Source organism: Chenopodium album, chromosome 5, assembly GCF_948465745.1.
Source record: "Chenopodium album chromosome 5, dcCheAlbu1.1, whole genome shotgun sequence".
NCBI lineage: Eukaryota > Viridiplantae > Streptophyta > Magnoliopsida > Caryophyllales > Amaranthaceae > Chenopodium > Chenopodium album.
In genome coordinates this window covers 9,020,804-9,043,483 of record NC_137838.1, presented here as the reverse complement: position 1 = coordinate 9,043,483, position 22,680 = coordinate 9,020,804, and the positions used below count along the sequence as shown (strand labels likewise).

At 34.1% G+C, this 22,680-nt stretch overlaps 3 protein-coding genes across 4 annotated transcripts; 1 reads left to right on the top strand and 2 right to left on the bottom strand.

Annotated features, from left to right (window-relative positions):
- Positions 1–4,994: 4,994 nt before the first annotated feature.
- Positions 4,995–5,850, bottom strand: LOC145630343 (oleosin L-like). Its single transcript, XM_081682601.1, has one exon. The coding sequence runs from the start codon at positions 5,809–5,811 to the stop codon at positions 5,326–5,328; it is 486 nt and encodes a 161-aa protein (XP_081538727.1). The 5' UTR covers positions 5,812–5,850; the 3' UTR covers positions 4,995–5,325.
- A 1,191-nt stretch (positions 5,851–7,041) lies between these two features.
- LOC145630342 (lipid droplet phospholipase 1-like) lies at positions 7,042–12,488 on the bottom strand. 2 transcript variants are annotated; one of them, XM_081682599.1, is made up of 10 exons: positions 12,005–12,488; positions 11,443–11,510; positions 11,078–11,148; positions 10,711–10,953; positions 9,653–9,819; positions 9,502–9,557; positions 9,329–9,381; positions 9,123–9,237; positions 8,088–8,185; positions 7,042–7,466 (listed from the first exon to the last, which is right to left on the bottom strand). In XM_081682599.1, the coding sequence occupies exons 1-10, from the start codon at positions 12,148–12,150 to the stop codon at positions 7,395–7,397; spliced, it is 1,089 nt and encodes a 362-aa protein (XP_081538725.1). In that variant the 5' UTR covers positions 12,151–12,488; the 3' UTR covers positions 7,042–7,394. The 2 variants fall into 2 exon arrangements, with proteins under 2 accessions (XP_081538725.1, XP_081538726.1); XM_081682600.1 differs by lacking the exon at positions 7,042–7,466 and having other exon boundaries at positions 8,094–8,185; positions 9,099–9,237.
- Positions 12,489–15,502: 3,014 nt separating this feature from the next.
- On the top strand, positions 15,503–22,050 carry LOC145630341 (uncharacterized). Its single transcript, XM_081682598.1, has 8 exons — positions 15,503–15,632; positions 15,724–15,906; positions 16,482–16,695; positions 17,314–17,480; positions 19,468–19,592; positions 20,775–20,835; positions 21,035–21,083; positions 21,701–22,050. The coding sequence occupies exons 2-8, from the start codon at positions 15,733–15,735 to the stop codon at positions 21,772–21,774; spliced, it is 864 nt and encodes a 287-aa protein (XP_081538724.1). The 5' UTR covers positions 15,503–15,632; positions 15,724–15,732; the 3' UTR covers positions 21,775–22,050.
- Positions 22,051–22,680: the final 630 nt, after the last annotated feature.

The following is a 22,680-nucleotide window of genomic DNA, read 5'->3' as shown; positions in this document are numbered from 1 at the left end:
TATGTCTCCTCATAATCAATCCCTGGAATTTGAGAAAAACCTTGGGCTACAAGTCTTGCCTTGTATCTAACAATTTCATTTTTCTCATTTCGTTTTCTCACAAATACCCACTTGTATCCAACTGGCTTTACACCTTCTGGTGTAAGGGTTATTTTTCCAAACACTTCTCGTTTTTCGAGTGACTTTAACTCTGTCTGCATTGCCTCTTTCCATTTTGGCCAATCATGCCTGCAACGACATTCTTCCACTGTTCTTGGTTCACTATCATTTTCGTCAGATGCCATTTCAATTGCAATGGAATATGCAAATATTTCATTTACGATAACATCATTTCTATTCCAATAATTCCTGGTAGAAACAAAGTTTATTGAAGTTTCATTGTTATCGATGTCATGGTCATCTTGTTCATCCCCTTTCGGATTATCATCTTTTTCTCTATTCTCATCTGTACTTTGTCTTTCTTGACCTTCCGTAAGGGGAATGTTGTTGATCTCATCAGGTCTTTTTAATTTTCTTGGTTTAGAGTCTTTTGAACCAAGTGGTCTTCCACGCTTTCGGCGTGCTAGAGATTCATTTTCAGTGATCTTATCACCAGATGGAATTTCAATTCGTGCAGGGGCATTTTCAGCTGGTATATGTGATTTTGTCACTTTCTTTGCATCTATAAATGCATCAGGCAGCTGATTTGCAATGCTTTGTAAATGAACAATTTTCTGAACTTCTTGTTCACACATATTTGTTCGTGGATCAAACATTGACAATTGTGTTGCATTCCAAATGATTTCTATTTCTTTTTTTTCGTGGGTGCACTTTCTCTCCCCCTAAGGCTGGGAATACTGTCTCATTGAAATGACAGTCGGCAAATCTGGCCGTAAATAAATCACCGGTCATTGGTTCAAGATATTTAATTATGGAGGGTGATTCAAACCCAACATAAATTCCCAGCCTTCTTTGTGGACCCATCTTTGTTCGTTGGGGTGGAGCAATAGGAACATACACCGCACAATCAAAAATTTTTAGATGTGAGACATTAGGTTCTCGACCAAAAACTAATTGTAGTGGTGAGAACTTATGATAAGCAGTTGGTCTCAATCTAATTAGAGTTGCCGCATGTATTATGGCATGACCCCAAGCAGATGAAGGCAATTTTGATCTCATCAATAATGGCCTTGCAATCAATTGTAGTCTCTTAATTAATGACTCAGCAAGTCCATTTTGTGTATGAACATGAGCTACTGGATGTTCTACAACAATTCCAATCGACATACAATAATCATTAAATGTTTGGGATGTAAATTCCCCAGCATTGTCAAGCCTTATTCTTTTTATTGTATGGTCTGGAAATTGTGCTCTTAGTTTAATAATTTGAGCAAGGAGTTTTGCAAAAGCAACATTTCTACTGGATAAGAGACTTACATGTGACCATCGAGTTGAGGCATCAATTAATACCATAAAATATCGGAATGGTCCACATGCAGGATTAATTGGTCCACAAATGTCTCCTTGAATCCTCTCTAAAAATGTTGGAGATTCAGTAGCAATTTTGTTCATAGATGGCCTTATTATTAATTTGCCAAGTGAACATGCAGAGCATGTTAATTCATCTGATCGAGGGATTTTGACATTCCTAATTGAATGTCCTACTGAATTTGCTATAATCTTGTGCATCATTCCTGTACCAGGATGACCCAAACGATCATGCCATAAATTTAGCAGATTCTTATTATCTAACTTCTGGTTAGATATCGAATTTATTTCAACTGGTCGTATATCTATATGATATAACCCTGAAGAATATGCTGGCAATTTCTCATACACATGTTTCTTGCCATGTTTTTCTGCCGTGAAGCATAAATATTCCTTTTGATCCACTATCATTGTTTCTAAATGAAAACCATTTTGACGCACATCTTTAAAACTTATAAGATTTCTTCGAGATTTACTCGAATATAAAGCGTCATTAATGATTAATTTTGTTCCATTTGGGAGTATTATGCAAGCTTTTCCAGAACCTTCTATTAGCTTGGCTGACCCAGAAATGGTATTAACATTTGCTTGAAATAATTTTAACTTTAAAAAATATTTTCTATCCTTCAGAATAGTGTGTGTTGTTCCACTGTCCAAAAGGCATTGAAATTTGGAACCAACTTCGGGCAGATCCATATCTTCATAAAATAATAAGTATAAGATTAGTTTAAGATAATTAAACTGGACTTACTTTATTAATGATGAAAAATTAAAAGTATATAACTTGAACATGAAAAAAAAAACATACAAGAAAAGTACATAATGAAAACATAATACATATCATAGTAATTGATGAATTATCTAAACATGATTATTCTCTCCAAAGATAAATTCACCACCAGCTTCACCATTGTCTATGTGGAAATCAGACACATCAAGGCTAATTCCAGGGACATTTTCTTCATTAACATAATTTGTTTCGGCATGTTTTTCTTTCCCTTTAATGGAAGCCTGGTATAGTTCTACCAGATGTTTGGCCGTACGACAAGTACGTCCCCAATGTCCAGTCATGCCACATCTATAACATGTGTCTTTTCCTTTTGTGGTGGCTTGATTTTTGTTTCCTTGTTGATGCCCCCTTTGAGTGTTGTTTCTAGGGGGAAATTGGCCTCTACCACGGCCATAACCACGTCCACGGCCACGTCCACGGAAATTTCCACGACCTCTGCCACGGTTATTATATTTTCCACGTCCACCTCTATGAGCAACATTTGTCTCAGGTGGATTTGAGCTTTCTACAGCATTTGTTTCATTGAATGCTTGAGACCCAGTTGGTCTTAGGTTGTGATTCTTCAACAGAAGATCATTATTCTTTTCAGCAACCAATAATGTAGAAATAAGCTCAGAATATTTTGCAAAGCCTCTTTCACGGTATTGCTGTTGCAATACAATGTTGTTAGCATGGAATGTAGAGAGTGTTTTCTCTATCATTTGCACTTCAGTGACTGGTTGATCACAATATCTCAATATTGATACGATTTTATATAGTGATGAATTATAATCACTGACAGATTTAAAGTCCTGAAATCTCAGGTTTGTCCATTCAAACTGTGCTGAAGGAAGGAGTACCCTTTTGTGGTGGTCATACCTTCCTTTCAGGCTATCCCATAGTTCTTTGGGATTTTCCACCATTAAATACTCAGTTTTTAAACTGTTATGTAAATGATGCCTTAAGAGAACTATAGCTTTTGCTTTCTCTTGATCAGTTGGAACTTTAACTTGAGCAGGGGCATCTTTTTCGTTTCCTGGGATGGTAATTTCTTTGATTGTATGTTCCAATCCCTGAGCCTTTAAATTCATTTGGGCATCAACTGTCCATTCAAGATAATTATGTCCGGACAAGTCTAATACGTCAAATTGTCTTTTCATCAAGTCTCCCATTTTAACTACAATCAAATAGGTAATTATTATTAAGCCAATTAAGCAAGTGATAATTAAAGTAATCAAATTGTAATCATAATAATAATCCATTTAAAACATATTTGCTTCTCCCCCTTGGGTTATTATTATGATTTACATAAAGTTAAGCTAAAATTAAACATGATAATTACTTTAGGTAAACAACGACAACAACAAATATAACAATAACAATGATAATAATAACAATAACAATAAATACTACTACTATTACTATATCACCGACAACAACAACAACAATAATAATATTAATATTAATGACATACATTAATGATAAGACAAAAGGAACATTTATTATAACAAAATGCACTTATAATTTACCTAGAAGACAAAAAAACTTGAAGTACTACGGAGATTACATGCATGAATTCCCTTTGTCGAAAAACCGAGCGCTACTTATGTAAAATGATGAAAATCATCATTGCCATTAATAAAACTACTAGGGCCATAATTAAAACTAAATATAGTTTTAATTTCCTTAAATCTTCTTCAAAGGTAAAGGGGTGTGGTGGTTGTCGGTTGTCGACGGGGAACATGGTGTGTGACCGGTGTAAATGGAGGAGGAAGAAGAGGAGATAATTTGGGTAAAGTTTAAGGAGGGGATAAGGTTTGTATGGTGAAATAAGGGGGTGTAATCCGCCTTTTATAGGGGGGTAAATTATCCGTTTCAGCTTTACACTACTGTAAAAAATATCATACAATGTTCTAGTAGACTGGTAAAATAATCGTAATCAAACTATAAATATTTACAAACGTAAATAAGTATCACACTGGGATGCAAGCCGTAGTGGTCCGAGAACCCTAATCTATTCATGAGGTCAAGGGTTCGAAAACTGAAAGAAACATAAAAGTGTGTAATCTAAAAATTAAATAAATATAAAGGCTGCATCATTTTTTTCATTTCAGTAATTATGCACAAGTAAGTAAGTATAAACATGATTTGTGTGACCATGAAATTTACTTTATTAACATGCATACAACAAATATTTCCACATGCAAAAGTAATTATATATTACTTTCTATAACCATGCATGAGAGTTACCAAACTAAATATCATAAATAAGGTATGTATTGATATCCTCATTTTTATCAACATGGCTAATTATGTAGAGTAATTTTGTGGAGAAATATATTATGAGTTTCTGGTATAGAGGATCCCATATGGGCAACTATAGAGCATACTCCTCAAAATATATTTCGTGAAGGAAATTGAATCTTTGTAAAAATTGGATAATCGGTATAAGTATACCTGATTGAAGATGGTGCTGATAACGTGTTATGAAATATATAGAAATTAGAGGATTAAGAGAAGAAGGTAATAAGAGAAGTATTACTACTTTTATGTATTACTCTTGGTAATATTTTTGTGTATCATACAAGTGAAATTACATGGCTATTTATAGTAGTAAAAACCACTATTACATTGTGGGCTATAACCTTAGAGGGTGGCAATTAGGGTTGGCTACTACATTAAATGTAATGAAGAAATTGGAGTGTGGACATTCACACCTTGACTAAATTAATTAACTCTTAACACTAACATTATTTATTCAAAAAAGCTAATTAACAATTTAAAATGCAGATGATAAAACCACAAAAATTAACCATAACTTAGAGGGGAACGAAATTCAACATACCAAAAAAGAAAAATTAAAAAAAAAAACACAATTACAAACAAATTAAACCACAATCTATAAACCCTCAAAATAAATACTTCAATTCCCCTCAAAACCTAACCATAACCCCCTCGATCATCACCACGCCATTTTCTTCGATCCGCCGTCAAAGTTATTATTCGTGGCCATTAACTTCAACTTAGCTAGCTAGCTAGCTAGGTAGCAGCATACATCCAACAACGAACCTTAATTATTTACTTCGAAATCAAGAACTTTGCTGAGTAGCATGAGTTCCTCCAGTAGCCTGCTGAATAAAATGCTCACCCTTTTCTCTAGCTTCCCTCGTCTTTCCAGACAGCTTCATCCTCGCTTGCTCCAACTGATCAGCTCCGGGCGGGTGGTGCCCCGTCATGTACCTGTAAATCCAAGCCAACACCGACAACGCCGCCACCCCGAACCCACCCGAGGACAAAAACCCACAGATCAACAGCACAACTGTGATAGCTGCTGGCACCAACACCGGGCTGAATATAACCAGCAACGGCGTGGCTACAGTCAACGCAATCACGGTCCCGGCTAGCGTTAACGCCGAAAGGACTAACAGCGATCCACCGGCTGTTATCGCGGTGGCCGCCTTGATCACCTGGTGAGCGCGTGGCTGCTGCTGCTGCTGCCCCGGGTACTGACTCGAGGTCATGTGTTGACCACCGCGTTGAGTCATTTGACCACCGTGTTGCATGTAATCAGCCATTCTATCTTTGGAAGAAAATATAACAAGAGTATGCAGTAAACAATTAGAAAACTTGAAAGGTAAGATAGGATGTAGTAGTATATGATGAGTTGAGGAAATAATGAAATGGTTTATAAAGGAGAAGGAGGGGGCACGTGGAGAAGAGAGGAGAGGCACGTGTTGGGTAGCTTATCATGCAGGAATTGCATGTAAGTGTGTGTGGTAATTCTTTCAAGGTAACACGTATCCATTTTTGTCATAAGCATGTTCATTGTAAACTTACATTATTGTGTACTATCCCTAAAAGATGAAGTATCCAACTTTCCTATGCTTTGTTTTTATCACGCATTTTTTTATGCTTAACTTATTTTTATTAATTCCAAGTTTTGTATGTCAAAAAAAAAAAAAAAAAAAAAAAATCCAAGTTTTGATTTTTTAATTAGTCTTGGTTATTTATCACTCATTAAAAAATATTTCTTCTTACAATTCACATTCATATCCAAACCGTTTATAGAATTTTAAAAAAAATAATAAAAAAAACCTGAATTTTAGCTAGCATTTCCTTGAACAAATTTTAATTATTTTTAAAACAATATATATATGAATTTTGATATATTTTAGTATTGCAACCGCTACTTTTCCAAAACATTTATACTATCAACTGTTAATTTGACAGCTATTAATTGATCGCTACTCGCTACCTTAACTGCTATCCGCTATTCGACCGCCAAAAATTACCCGCTACCGCTACTTTTGCCAAACAGGGACACAGATTTTAAAAAGAGGAGCGATAGAAAGAAATAAAGATAGAGACTCATGTGATAGGAAAAAAAAAAAGAGAAAAATCATGTTTCAATAAGAAAATGTTTTAATATCTGTACAATTGTTTAATTTAATAATTATTGCAACATATTTAGGAACAGAGGATGTAGGAAGTACTCTATACAAATTACTTTTAGAAATAGCTAGGTATCCAATACTTAGAACGAAAATTTTGACATCTGTAATTGATGTAGCTAACGAAAAGAGGGAATAATTGTAATTGTTAGATACAAAAATACATAAAATTATTAGGTTCATCTTCTCTCAAAGGTGTACTTAGCTAGAATGAATGAACGATATATGAATATTAATGAGATTGATGTTATTCCCCTAAATGTAAAGATGTAACGATGCTCGGGTGCATTTTAAACGGGCAAACTACCAACTAGAAATTCGCGGTAGACAACACCCAATACCTGAGTTCAAGTACAATGAAGGAAAATTTCGATGTAACTTTTTTAATCCATTGAATTGTTGCAGCAGATAAAAATTGAGTTTCCCTTTATGCTTGGTACATTATATGCAACATTCATTTACAATTGAACCATAATGAATCAACAAAATTTAAGCATAAACAAGAATAGGTCCCAATTATCAACATATAAATATATTGGCCACCTCCAAAGGGATCTGCACCAGCCAAGATTCGACAAAGCAGTAGATTTCCCATAGGAAAATCCATTGGAATGTCTATCGTTTAATGCAAGAGGCAAATCAGCTGCACGAATTAATGGGACTTGAAGAACCATACAACTTGATGTAGGCGTAACATCCAAAACCACTTAGATGACAAAATGGTCGATCATATGTTGGATAACATCTGCACCTTCTGCGTGCATGTAATGCTCTTTTACCTGTAAATCAAGAACACAAAACTGAAGTGAACAACTTAAAAAAAAAAAACAGTAGATTCTTGATTTCTGCTCTGAAGTTTAAAATACTGGAAGGGAAATGCCTTGTTTTACAAAGAATATGTTAGACCCTTGTTTTACAAATATGGTTGCATTTGCATACTGCGTGGACCAATCAGAAATGTAATAGCAATCCTCTGTGGATAATGCATGATCAAATTATGTCTCCTGATGAGTCGACGTTCCCACTAGGGACTAGTATTATGAAAGAGTGAATATGTTCTTGAACTAATCAAATTGAAGAGCAACTAGCTTTGTTGGGTATAAAAAATTGTAATATACGAATGGATTAGAATTCCTACAGTATATATGTTTAAGCAAAGCAGCTTAAGGAGACATCCCTGCTAAATCTTTAGTGTGCAATGTGCCCCACCTTAGAAATTTAAGCTATCTCTAACAATTATGCAGGAATCAACTCATAGATCCAGCCTAAGTGTTGTTATAATTTCAGGTTAAACATACATGTAATACTGAACTACTCTTCTACAATACACGGACAAACAAATATAAACACACACAGACAACTGTACACAGTAGGCAAGAAGGAAAGTGAGAATGAATGACCTGTATCACGCTATGGGCAGCAAACCTCAGTCTACTGCTGTGGAAGCTGACATCAACCTTCTCCCATGGAACACGAGATAAACCTGTCACAAGTTCCTCTGCAAATAATAATCCAAAGCAAAAGATTCAGGTGACTGAAAAGGCAGAATTCACAACAGCAGGAAGCAGGAAATATATAAAGTAAAATAAAATGGCTCCCCCTACTTAAGTACACCAGACCCAAAATAGTAGAATGAGTTCACTTCAAAAATGTTTAATGAACTAGTAAGGAAATACGATAAAGTCATTGCAGAGTAGATAACTTGCACAATTCTCCATGCTCGAGGGGTTGTTTTCATTATGTTTGCATGAAGTGAAAGAGATAAAGAAAGTGATTAATTCACACTCCAAAAGGCATTAGAAGGCAAACAATAGCTTAGTGCATGAAGTTTATAGGTTCACAGATATGCAAGTTCATATTTCATTTAATCCATGTAGCCAATGGGTTATGGATATTGTTCAAAGAATGCGTATACCAACAGAAGATCAAGCCCATGACTAATTTGTACTCTAAGAAAGACCCCTATGACCCTTATATCCACACCATAATTACATCTTAGTATAAACGTGTTCATATCCCCTTGTACCACAATAATTGATTTCCTTCACACAATACTGGTATTACTGCCACATGTTTTTTGACTGGGTAACTATCCCCTCAACCTAAGCCAATATCAGAGTCTGGTCAAACACAGAAAGAATCTCAGGCTGCTAAGATGATAAGTCCCAGCCTCATCTCTCTTCGAGTCACTATGCATGGTTTCATTGCACATACTCCGGATAGAAAAGGGAAACATGCCCCCCCCCACCCCCCCCCCCCCCACCCTCCCCAACCCCCCAAATAAATTCACTAAAAAACAATTGAAAAAAAAATAAATCAAAAGAAGCAAATGATGAAAGCAGAGGCACAAACACATAGGGAACAAATAGGCTAGATGACTAAGACAAGCTTGAAATAAAACAGCAAAGTACATTTCAAATCAGAGCTTCATGAACCTTCTATTTTGTCACAGCATTGGTCTTCTTCTGATGCAGTTTGATTAGGTTCACGTGCTTCGCAAAGCTCCTCATAGACTATATGAGGGTATTTCTCATTTAGTGAATCTTCCCACTGGCCAAATTGATTTATGTGTCAGTCATGCCATAAAAATTAAATATAAATAGTAAACATATAATAGAAAAAGCAAAACAGAAGACAATACCTTAGGTAATTCACTCATACGTCTGATACAAGATGTTCTCCAGCCCACAATATCTTAAAAGGTCATAGTTAAAGGAGACAAAAGTAACAGTGTATACAGATATTACGATAACAAAAACAGTAACTATAAGGTACAGGAATGACATGAAATTCCTATCACAACTGAAAGGATACGATCATATCCAACATTTGAATATGCCACTCTACGTCTGAATGCCCGCAAAGCTGATCTGCACCAAAGGCCAGCACACCGTTTTCAATTCAGGCTAGTGCAAGTAAGGACAAAATAATACACAGATTATATAAATAAATTTACAACACATACATGAAACGATATTCACTATTGTCTTCCACCATTCGTTTAAGCAATGGAGGCTTCCCTTCAGCATCTCCATCAGTCAAGAAAAGATGTCTACCTGTTTTTCTAAATATCCAATGAATCACAAGGCCAGCAACTTTTTCAATAGCAGTCACACCAAAGAGGAATGGTACCTGCCATCCCAGCAATAAATAAGAATTGTATCAACCAACAAGCTTACATCACCTTAAAGGCTTAAATTCATAGAAATACGAGGATGATAATACTAATAACTATAAGGGAATTAGAAAACTTTGTCATCATATGCATGAGTCAGACACAAAATAAAGGGAACCATAACAGTAAGACAAGATACATGAACCAAGAAGGTAAGGAAATGAGGGGGTAAAGCATGAATGTCAGTTGCGCTGCAACCTGCAAATCCGTCAAAAAATGCCTTAAAAAGGCCGAAATTTGAATCAAAAAAAGATGTGGGAGAATGCATTGGATCAAGTACGAACACAAAGCCATAAGTTTATTCCACGGAAATTAGGTCTATCCCATCTAAACACAGAGAGCATAAATCACCAGAAACACAATCCTATTAAGGATGTTTCACTAAAATCTTCAAATTTATTAGACATCAAACTTCATCTCTACTATTGTTCCTCTTGACTACAAAGTCTAAACAGTCTCTTATAAATACAGTTAGCAGGTTCACTTTGCAAGAAGAGATAGGTTCAAGTCCTACATCCCTGTATTCTATTTGAATTTTTTATCTGAAACCCTTACTGCAAACACAAAAGTTGAATGAACTGCCAGAAAATTAACTGAATTTGAGACAAGACTTATATAATACGGAGTATATTTCTAAAAGGATTATTGGATATATCATAAAACAGCACCTAAGAACACTAAGAAGATCCATGAGAAAACTATGATATCATCACCCCATTAGTAGTATAACAAGCCATAAAACATAGATAAGGAAAACCAATGTACAAATGTTTGATTTCCAGTTTAAGAATAAAATTTTATGAATTCGGAAACCAAAAAAGGTATTCAAGCATCCCAGAAATGGTTACCTGCTTATTACCACGTGAACCAAGATGAGGAGTAGCTACAGTAATAAAGTTCACTGCTTCAAGACCACCAATGGTACCTCTTGCATTTTCATTAGAATTGATAGTGGATGAATCCTCCACATTAACACCTTTCGGAGGTTGATACAGAATACCAATTGCATATCTTGCCACCAAACCACCAACAGAATGTGCAACAATCGAAATTTTCCATAGATTGGGCTTTTGTTTAATGATCTCCAACACCTGGCATTGATAAGCTCAATCATAAACATCAAATAGAAAAGAGAATGGCATAAAGTCAGCCAATATCTTTTTATAATAAGCTTTGCTAATATAGGTAGGGGCGTAGGGCTGATATCAAACCAACCTCTGCTGCCAATCTTTGAGCCATGACATCTACACCATCTAGCGTCAATGTAGCCCCATTTTTTTCACTGCCTGAAAAAACGAACGATAAATCAGATGAAAATTTCTGCATGACAACCTTACCATAGTTCACCACCCAAAAAAATTCCCATCTTTGAGTTAAACCATTCTTTAATTTCCAATTCTAACTTTTCCTATCCTCATATGTAACCAAAGTAGCAACAACGCCCGAAACAAGCACAGAGAGCAGGATTATCAAAAGAGGAAATAGCTACAAGTCTACCAAGCAATCTAAAGATAGCTATATATGATTCCTTCTACATTATAGCATAAAACCAAAGTTTGATAAAGGTAAATTATCCTTACAATGAACATATACTTTATCTGGGAGCATTTTAACAAACTGCTCTGCTCCAAACTTCCAATCAGCAGCACTGCAGACATGAACATATCCAATCATTAAAAATTAGTCTAAATCCCATGTATTTTCACAATTTACCAATTCATAAATCAAAAGTGGACTGAAATTGACTCCAATTTTGTTCAATTATGGGCTTTAACCTACTTACATAAACTAAATCTGCCGACAAATACAAACAAAATTATCTCCAACTAATATGGAATCACATAACATGATTTTTTTTTAAAAAAAATTTAAAAATCCAAAGTAGGAAGTTTTCCAGAAATTTCGAACAATTAAAGAACCAAAATTTAGTAACAAATGCAACAATAACCAACTCAAAATTCATCAAAACAAACCAAAATTTCATGAATTTTCCAACAATTAACCAAAATTAAAGTATACAAACATGAAACTAAGTTTGACCCAGTTGAATCAAGGTTATGATCATGTAAAGGATCAGATCAAAAAACCCCAAAATTACCAAATTACAAATATAAATGCATGAAAATAAAAAAAGATATAAACCTGCCAAGAATGCCATGAACCATAACAACAAGATGATCAGCATAAGAAGGTGAAGAGACTCCATTCTCACAATTCCAGACATCTTGTCCTCCATTACCAGTATCCTTGTGACAAACACCGTTTTCCAGAACAATACCGTTTTCCATCAAATTAATCAAATAAAAAAAATCCCAAAAAAAAAATCAAAGTTTAACTCAAACCCACCAAATAATTTTTATCTGGGAAGTGTTTAAATTCATTAATAAGTGTAAAAATTTAGGAAAAATCTTATCTTGAAGGGATATTTTTTCCCAGTTATTTAGGGGTAGTTAGAAAATCAAAATAATTAAAAGAATTAGGAATAAAAATAGGAAAATTAAGAGTAAAGAAGAGGGGACAGGCGGTTGTAGGAAGAAAAGGGGAATTCTTAATTCCGAATTTCTTTGGTGAGAATACAAAGAGCTTCGATGGAAGGGAAACTAACTGGTTACTGCCTTGTCGACAGGATTACGTGTCTATTCCCTACCATTTTTTTTCCAGGCTTTTCTTTTCAATTTTTTATTTTTACACGTTTAAATTTTGGAAAAAAAAAATAAAAATACTCCTAATTATGGATTAATGATTCTAACCATGAAATTTGTGTCTTTGTTACCGACCTATTGCCCAAAAAAAAAAAAAAAAAAAAAAATTTAGAGGCATTCTCTTGCTAGTGTTGTGGACTTGTAGGCTTGTGGCAATAAGTCAGTAACAAAGAAAATAATTTAGACGAAATTTTATTTTAATATTTTATATCGAATAAACTACGTAGTATTAAAGACTTTAATAGAAGTAAGTACATATTTATTCTCTTTTAAAAAAAAACATATTTATTTAAAAAAGTTAAAATTAAAAAACAAAAAAAAAAAAAAAAGGGGTAAAATAGCAATTTGATTTGATATATATTGAGTGCTTGCATTATTTCCCTTTTATTTTAGGTTGACCTTGGACATTAAAAACTTAAAGTATCAGTTACCATTCTTACCAATGCTTCACATTATATGCAACAATTAATTGGAATACGAAAATACCTAATTGTTGCACATAATATGTAACGTATTTAAATTTGATATATCAAGGGATATAATGTTGTTGAATTCTTACTTATTTTTTAGCGGTAAATATGTGTAAATTTGCATCAATTTAATCAAAATAATTACTCCGTATTATCATTAGTAATTTAGTACTCAATATACTATAAATTTTAGGTTTATCAAATTTTGACGAGTTGAGTGATTCAAGTATCAAGCAACTTTAAACGGTTATTAACGTTATATTTTTAGCCTATGGCTTGATTAATAATTTAAAAGAGCGTGAAGAAATGACCTAAAATGGCATAATGGTAGTAATTTAATTGGAATCATCATCCACTCTTGAAGCTAAGTAATCGTTATAGAGAGACATTTGACTTGTTGCTCCATGATCATCAACAACAAATATAAGTGATGGCCCAAATTATTACTTAGTATGTGAAATCAATAAAGGTCGAACGTGACAGACAAGAAGCTAAGGTTTATTTAAAAGAAATTTAACAAAGGGGTGAGATTGAATTCCTCAACCTTATGTACAATCGCAATATTAGTCGTGAACTGCTAGAGTTCTTATTGAACAAGATTTGTCACTTGTTAAGTTCAAATGAAGACAATATCATGTAGAGGGTTTTTAATTAATGACGCGATTGATCAAGCCATGGCAAAAGAGATGATGATTTGGCGAAAGATAAAGTAGTTGAGAATTGAGTTAAAACAATAAGTATTAAAAACCCACTTAGTTAGGGTGGGAGTTAAGTTAGGATAGAAAGTTTAAGGCGTCATTAGAAACATGGAATGCTAATTTCATTGGAAAGTTGGAAGACATATTTTTTGTTGCAAAAGAAAACAAGTGGCACAAGAAAGGAATTTAAGTTTATATTTCATATACGGTGTCTTATAGAAACACAACTTCGTATAAGACGGTTCTCTAATCATCAAACTAGAGTAATATTATCGTGGGTAAAGACCACCCAAAGAATTTAATAGTTATACTCTTTTTTTAGGTAAAAATGCAAACAAATAGCAAATATGAGTAAATATGTTAGTTATATGAACCAATTAAATCCGATTGTAAAGAATATCGTGCTCATAACATATATTTCCTGGTTACCTATTGTAAATTGTCAAATTTGGGTCATATCATAAGCACAAACTTTTAAAAAAAACCCGATGTATATTAATATAGTGAATGGCGGGATTGGCGGTGACAAATAAGAAAGAATTTTGTTACCAAATTCTTTCACGTGCTTCCTGGCAAAACTTGAGACACATTATTTTCTCTCTCTTCTTCATATGGTACTTTCTCTCTCTTCTTCATATGGTACTTTCTCTCTCTTCTTCATACTTTACTTTCTCTCTCTTTCATTTTCATCATATTTTCCCTTAATTTTTGCGATTTAATTAGATTTCCGGCTCAGATTCCTTCTCTTAAGGTGACGTGAGCTCTAACTTGAAGAAAGAGTCATCGTCGTCGCTTTGCTCGGTGAGATAGTCGGAAATGGTAGAATCGGCAATGGTTTCAATACTTTCAGCGTCGCTAGCGGTGGTTTTGGCGGCGACTTTTGATTTGTTTGAGTGATTGTACTGTTTTTTCATGACTATTGTTAATTTTGTGTTTATTTTTGCTGATTTTGATACTCTGTTTTGCATATGTAGTTTAATTACTTTTGTGAAAAAAGGTCACTTTTGTTAAAAAAAAAAGGGTCACTTTTGTAAAAAAAAAAGGGTTACTTTTGTTGAAAAAAATGTCACTTTTGTACAAAAAAGTCACTTTTGTGAATAAAAAAGGGTCACTTTTGTGAATACAAGGGGTCAATTTTGTGAAACAAAAGGGTCACTTTTATACGAAAAAAGGGTCACTTCTCGCAAAATGTTCGATGTATAATAAAATTATTGTAAACCGGGGGCATGCAAAAGGGATTGTATCATAAGATAATGCATATCATAGTACTTCTTACTTTGTAGTTTGTACAAAAGTGTATAACTTCTAGGGTTAGATCTTAGAGGCTATATAAATTTATCATCTTGATAGACATTAGTGAAAACACGTAAATAAATAGTCTATATTAGCATTGTTCCTGCTACACCATTAGCAATTTAGGTTAAAAACCCCAAAACATTTCCTTTAATAAACAACCTATATTTATCAAATCCATAATCAGACTCCTTAACTATAGTCCTATGGTAAATTTATTTGATAATCATATGTTAATGTAAATTTTACTACACTACTAATTACCCTCACTTGTAGGTTTTCGGCTTTTGTTGATTTTTTTTTTAAAAAAATTATCCTTTCACTGGATATTTGTTTTATTTATTTATTTATTTTATCCTTTCATTGGATATATTTTTGGGTGCAATTGCTAATAAAAAATCAAATAATTGGATTTTGATTACATGATGAAAGTCCTAATAATGCAAAAATTGCTACTTAATAAAAATCAGTAATTACCACATAGTAGTATTGATTCCGAGCTTCTCCGGCTGAGAGGAGTCCACAACTCCACCTTCAACTTCACTACGCTTTCCTATTCTCTCTCCTTATTTCAATTCTCTCTCTTCTTCCTCTGCAATTTTTTTGGGTATACAATTCTAAAATCCCTAATTTACCAAATTCCCAGTTGATTATTTCTTTGATTGATAATTGTAATTTGATTTCGTTGATTGATTTAGGTCATAAAAATGTTGGCAAGATGGAGCAGAGCAATTGCTCAGATATCTAAAGGTGGATCACAAAGCAGGATTTTAGGAGGGTTTTCAAACACTCAAAATTATGCTAAAGTTGCTGCCTTTTCAATGCCTTCTTCTTCTTCTTCGCTTGATTCCAATGATTTCAACAACACCAACATTCCCACTGTATGACTTTCTTATTCTTCTTCTTGTTTTGATTGATTGATTTCAATAATAATGCATTACATTGGCTTGATTTTTGGTGGATGGAATCGAATGTATTCAATGTGTTATTTGATAATCTGGACTCTTAGTTTAATAATCTGGACTTGTGCAAACAATGGTTAATTGGGTATGATTGATTTTAATATAAGTTCCCTACATTAGCTTGATTTTTGGTGGATGGAATCGAATGTATTCGACGCGTTTTTTTTTTTTTTTTTTTTTTTTTTTTTTTTTTTTTTTATAATCTGGACTGTTGGTTTAAAAATATGGACTTGTGCAAACAATGATTAATTGGGTATGATTGATTTTAATATTAGTGCCCTACATTAGCTTGATTTTTGGTGGATGGAATCGAATGTATTTGACGCGTTCTTTAATAATCTGGACTGTTAGTTTTTGGTTATCAAACACGGATTGTTTTGTGAGGGTACATTGGTTGAAAGGAAAGACTTTTTTTTTGTTAGATTTTCGGATGTGTGTGTATAGTTTTGCTGCTTCTAAATCTGATAGTGACTGTTTAATTTCTGTTGGTTAAGGTAAAGCTAGATAAGTTGTTTTGGTCTAAGCCATGTTCATTAGCTTTGGCCAAGGATTCACCTTTGAGGATTGAAGAGCCAGACTATCAGGGCATCCGTCGCTTCTTCCTAAAATTGATGCTCTTTTACAGTAAACAAAGCAAATCTATTCGAGGGGCAAATGTGGTTTACAAACGCATAATTACACAGGCTGATAAACCTGCTATTTACAATGGTGAGCTTAAACTGCTCTCTTTGCTTCTTACCATTTATATTGTAAGAGATACAAATAACTTGTTATGCATAACTTGATATTGTTCTCTGTAAAACACATCTGATTTTTGTAAAATTGTGAGTATGTTAAGCTACTTTCTTAGGTTTTTAATTCAGTTTTGTCATCCATAGTAGTAAAAGGTAATGCTTGAAAACTCAAGGCTCATTATTGCTGTGTTCGTGGTCAATTGATCATGTAACAGACTAACAGTGCATGTACAAACTCTGCAAATGTTAAACATCTGTTGCCATCACATATATTGAGCTACTCTGTCCTGAAACAAGAGTTTTTCTTAGGTACTGTTGTGAATGAAGGTAGCATATAATACATTTGTAAAATTGTTGCACTATTTTTTTTTCCCCAAAAACTCCTATTAGTTGTAGCCTTGCTAGTCAGCTAGTGTGCATTGCAAACACAAAATTTTATGATCATTACACTCCTATTTAGTTCATGAACAGTAATCTAACTGTATTAGGAGGATCAATTTTCTTACTGTGACCATGCACACCTCCTTTTCTAAGAGGATGAGTTTATTTGGTCATGTGTTTGTATGGCTCTAAAGGTGAATCTTTCTTGCAGTTTTTAACATAGAGAAGACTTTTAAAACTACGTTTTCCCTGCTGGTGCTTCATATGTGGATGTGCTTGCGACGGTTAAAAGAGGAAGGGCAAGAAGGTGTTGAATTTGGTCAGTACGTGTACGAGATTTACAATCATGATTTGGAGTTGAGAGTATCCAAGGCTGGGGTTAGTGCATCTTTCCTATCATAACTCAGTTTTTAATATGTATTCAAGAAATTTAAATGCAAATGATCAAAGTCCCTATGCAGTCCCTTGCATTCTGATTATTAAAATTTCCTTATATAATAATTTCTTTTAGAATAATTTATTTAAATAATTTCATTCTAGTATGGCTCCCTCTATTCCTTTTAATTATTTACATGTGGTATCATGCAATTGAATTAACAAATGATAATAGTACTTACATATATTTTGTTAAAAAATTATAGATTTTGCTTTTATGATTACTTTAATTAAATAAAGTAATGGATGAACAAGAAACATATAAATCATTGATTCATTTTTTTTGGTGGGAAAGTAGAGATTAAATTGGGAATATATGTATTTTATAGGAGAAAACATTAAGAATGAATAGGAACGCCCTAAACAGAATACTTAAAGAATAAAAAGGAATGAAGGGAGTGTATGATACTATGATAGTTGTTGATGGTAGCCTAGCATTAACTGAATGTGTGAAATGACTTGAGAGGTGTAGTATAAGTGGGATTTTGGCACAAGGGAAATAACTCTACTTTTAATGTTATTTTACTTCGTGAAAGCTATGCCCTTCCTTTCAGACCTAAGGTTCACTTTGTGTGTTGATATGGGTGGAGGGCATTATTAGGTGGGGTAGCATCTTGGATTGCCTTAGTGCCAAGGAAAGGGATCATAAGGCCAAATCAAGGCAAGACAACATAAAATAGTGCATCTTAAGACATGATAACAATGAGTGGGCTAAGGCATGAATTAGATGATTTCAAGCATTAACTAGGCTTCCCAAGGCCTTTTGAGAACCTCCAAAAGCACCTTAATGGATAACATTGTTAGATCCAAAAATAATTTCTAAAGGTTAAATTTGAAGGCTAAACAAAATTGGGCCACGTTCGGAAATTTGGGACTTGGTGTCGAAAACTCAAGTGATGGCAGGAGAAGCATTTTGGGGTCATATAGTGTTGTTTGAAACCAAATATGGCCTCCAATCAATCACATTAAGGTTGTTTGTGACTTTGAGTTCATGAAGGGAGGCGTGTACGTAATCGGCTAAATTGATTGTTTAAAAACATAATAGATGGTTCCAAGCAGCCAAGTGGCCTCCTTACGTCTCTTAGGGTTTGTGGGAAGTTTTCTACCTCTTTCATTTTTAGGGAAGGAAAAGTCGAAAATTTTCCAAAATTAAAGGCTATAACCCACGTTTTCGGATCAATTTTGGGAATTTTTTTCAAAACCGAAGTAATTGTGGGGGACATCCCTCGGGTCATAAAAGTTGGTTGGGAACCATAAATGGCCTGCCAATAGGTCTATATAGTCTTGAGAATGAGGTTAGTTCAATTACATAACTATTTTGGAATTTGTTGTTGTATTTGATTGTGAAGAGCTATAAGAGGTAGTTCCAATCACCAACTTGACATCTAAGTTCACAGAATCCTAGGGTTATTAAGCCCAAATTCACCCATTCATTACTTATCATTGTATTTTTGTTGCATGCATGGGTTATAATAATGAGAAGCCTTGATGGAAAAGTATCTCATGAAGCCTTATTTTGTTGGATTTTTTTTAAAAAAGAATTTCGTTTTATTATGAAGTGGGAATCTTACCATTCTTTAATGTTTTCATTGATTCTTCGCCCTTTTTTCTAATAGGAAGAACTAAAGAAAACAGAGGGTGATAAAGCTATCTTATTATCTTATGAATGTTGGAGACTTGGAGGTTCTTTTCCTTGTACAACCAGCCTTAAGCCTTAAGACTCTCTCTACCTCTATTAACAAGGCCTTAGTTACTCTTTTGTTTTCATCTTTTAATAAGTAAATAAGGCTCTGTTGATACTATGTAAACAAGATTATAACATCCCTCCTGGTATTTGTTTATTATTTTGCTTAGGTCATCATGTTATTATATAGGTACTTATTTATTTAATTGATGCTTAATTCTTTCCTTTATATTACTGCATTGTCAGGTTAACTTGCTATTGACTAAGTGGATGAAGGATTTGGAGAAGATATTCTATGGAAACCTTGTTGCATATGATGCTGCCTTACTTTCCGAAGCTGGAAAAGATGATCTTTCGAATGTCATATGGAGGTATTGGCCTAAGTTTGGAGCTCACTTACAATAGAGTTGTGGTCTACTTTTTTTAAGTTTCTTGTGTGGGGCCCTAAGCTGAATGAATAACACCTGAAATTTGTCACTGAATCCTTCCATTTACATAGTATCAGAAAAGATGATCTGGAACTTCTCAACGTTGGGAATCAATTGTCTTGTGTGTTGTGACACTGATCACATTGTATCATTTTGACTTCCAAAAACAAGGGTTAGCTTATCAAGTTACTTGTGCTTGACTGTTGGTGTACCGTTCAGTAAATATAAATCACATATATCAATAGGATTACGACCTAGTAATCAATATGAGGAAATGGTGCTAATGTAGGGATGGGTAGGAATTCAAGTTATATGAACGTTATAATAGGATGAAAATTGGTGAGGCTAATGAGAGTACTAAGGGTGTTTGAAGTTTGAAAGTACATAATCTAGATGAGCTGTAATGAGTGAAATAATATCTTACCTCCTCATTGTTCACTCAAGGGCATTATACTAGTTGAACTTCATTAAGTTTAATTCATCTCTTCCCTATATGGAATAGCTACAGAAATTAGAAGTAAAGAGGGACAAAAATTTAATAATTGTAAGACCAGAGGATGTTTTCAAGGAGATAAAAGGCAACTTATGGGAAGTAGCTATTTATGAGTGGGCTTAAATCTTTGACTGTTAACCAAGTCTTTGTGTTTGGCTCTCTTATCCACTTGATTTCGTTTAATCCTTATTTTTTCCAGATCTCTCTACCTAGTACTCTTATTTATATCTCTTTCAGGTAGAAGCTTTAATACCATGTAATTTCACTCTTCCTCTTCTGTCTAATGTTGGTTTTGAAATCTTGGCATGATTCAGAAGTTGTCCCAATGTTGTTGCTGTGATGTTACACAAATCACGTATTGTCAAATGCCAGTTTCAGCTCAACTATTTATAAAACTTTCTATGACTTTGGTTAAAAATGATGTGTCAAGCATCCATACCCATGTTGAAGTGTCAAGGCCCCATTCTTAAGCAAATATTTACTCCATTCACAGATTCACTGTATCAATTTGTTTCATGAAATAAAATTTCTGAAAAATTGAGTAAATAAAACCAATTACTCCCAAAAAGTCTTTGCTATTGATACAAAGTTCTCTGATTCTGTATGTATACTTTAACTTCTTTACGGTGCAGGAATGTGTTTTCCGATGATGGTGAGTCAGAACCAAGTGATGCTGCTAGACGTCCTGTTCAGGTGCATTCTCATTCTCTTATTGAAGAGTAGGCTTGATGAAATTAATTTGTAAAATGTTACTGATAAAATGGAAGTGAGCATTTTGCCTTTCTCTTAAATCCACAGCACAAAGTCTTACAATTGATGGTATATATTTCTCAGTGTATATGGCTCATTCAGTCATTCTTATACTCTTTTTTGGGTTTTTCAATCTTTGCAGGCAATGGCTCGGTATGTTCGTCGTGAAGTTAGTTGCCTCTCCCTGACTGGTAGGTGACTTGTATTATCTCAATTAGTCTGAGTTTCTATTTACCTTCACCTTGAAGCACCTTTTTCTGTTTCTTCGACAAATAAATATGGTGAAGGGTACTGTATACAGTATACACCATATACATAAATGCTTTAACCTCAACTGTGCATAATGAGGCAGCAGGCAGCCTTATGTGTATTCCCTATAGTATAGGAGAAGGAAGATCATAGCTTCATCTTTGTGCTAAGCTCTTAAGGGTATTGCATGATCCTTGACGAGCCAGAATACTTGATATTAGCGTGTGCTAGGTACTTAGGAAGGTGTTACTGCTTATAGATTGAGATGCTCTTGCTCTTTTAAATCCAATGATTGTTTTATCCTTAAGTAGTTGCTTTCTGTCCTGGGTTGTCTGAACAAAATATAACTTGCATTCTCTATTTGATTATTCATAGGTGTTTTGATCCAGTTTTAAATGCCTTTTCAGTTTATCAAAACTTAGGCCTACAATTTCCCAAGTAATGTAGCAATGTCAAAAGTATCACCATGTCTATCTTAAGCTCTGTTGATCTTATTATGATACTCTTAGTATACGAACTTAAATCCCCGTTGATCTTATTTTATGGTTACACTTTGCAGATAAAGAAGCCATGTTCTCCGGAAACTTCAAGTTCAGCCCTCTAGAGAATCCTCTTCTCAATTCAACAAAATAATAATGGCATAGAATTTGGGTTGACCAATCATGCGCGTTGAAGTTATGATGCTAGAACTATAGACAATGTTTTGTTGCTCCGACATTTAGAATTCATAATGGATTGTCATATTTTTGTAGTAAAGGTTTTTAACAGCATATATTATATGTAGTGTTTTTTTTGACACTGATAGCAGTTATTTTGCTTAATCATGATGTAGGGTTTCTTTAATTATATGGTTCCATATACTTTAATCTATGTACATGATCTTTTATAAGACGTCACTTTTGCAACAAAGATGCCCCATTGCTTTATAGTTTATATTCCATATTTCTCGTTCAATTTGTTTGGATAAACTTATTTGCTTTATTTAGCACTGATGTTATTAGGTTCTTTTGTTGGTTATTTCACAACTGGTGTTTTGTGAGTCAGTGTTATCCAATTTATGGTGAGAATTTACACCAAGTCTGTAATAAAGAAAAATCTGCTTTCATTTTTAAACATGTAAAATCGTTAATATATATACGGGTGAAAAAATCTTGTGATGATGGATGAGTATAATGACTTTGAATCTTATATGAGAAAATCCGTCTCCCTTATCAATAGGGAACGGTTGAGAAGTATGATTACAACACGAACTTGGAACAAGATGCAGAGCAGCAACAACTAGTGGTGGTGATGGGAGCGATGTTGGAACTCCGGTGAGAATCGGGTTGAAAGCTTAGTATGAGGGCATGGAGGTAAGCAATATTTTGGCAGTTAAGCAGGGGGTGTTGTTCCTTTCAGAAAAGAAAGGGAAACTATAGGAATACGATGTCATCACAGAGGAGTGCATAACTGAGACGGAAAGTACTAGTATGGCCAAAGTTGGGTGGGGGTGTGAATAACATGATTTGGTTATTTATTTGATTTTATAAGATTATGGAT

Bases quoted from the DNA above. Each gene is read 5' to 3' on its own strand.
- LOC145630343 (XM_081682601.1), bottom strand. From the start codon at position 5,811: ATGGCTGATTACATGCAACACGGTGGTCAAATGACTCAACGCGGTGGT.
- LOC145630342 (XM_081682599.1), bottom strand. From the start codon at position 12,150: ATGGAAAACGGTATTGTTCTGGAAAACGGTGTTTGTCACAAGGATACT. The intron at 11,149-11,442 runs GTAAGGATAATT...TCGTTTTTTCAG, and splicing joins AGATAAAGTATATGTTCATT to GCAGTGAAAAAAATGGGGCT. The intron at 7,467-8,087 runs GTCATTCATTCT...CTTGATTTACAG, and splicing joins CTGCCCATAGCGTGATACAG to GTAAAAGAGCATTACATGCA.
- LOC145630341 (XM_081682598.1), top strand. From the start codon at position 15,733: ATGTTGGCAAGATGGAGCAGAGCAATTGCTCAGATATCTAAAGGTGGA. The intron at 16,696-17,313 runs GTGAGCTTAAAC...TCTTTCTTGCAG, and splicing joins TAAACCTGCTATTTACAATG to TTTTTAACATAGAGAAGACT. The intron at 21,084-21,700 runs GTAGGTGACTTG...TACACTTTGCAG, and splicing joins TAGTTGCCTCTCCCTGACTG to ATAAAGAAGCCATGTTCTCC.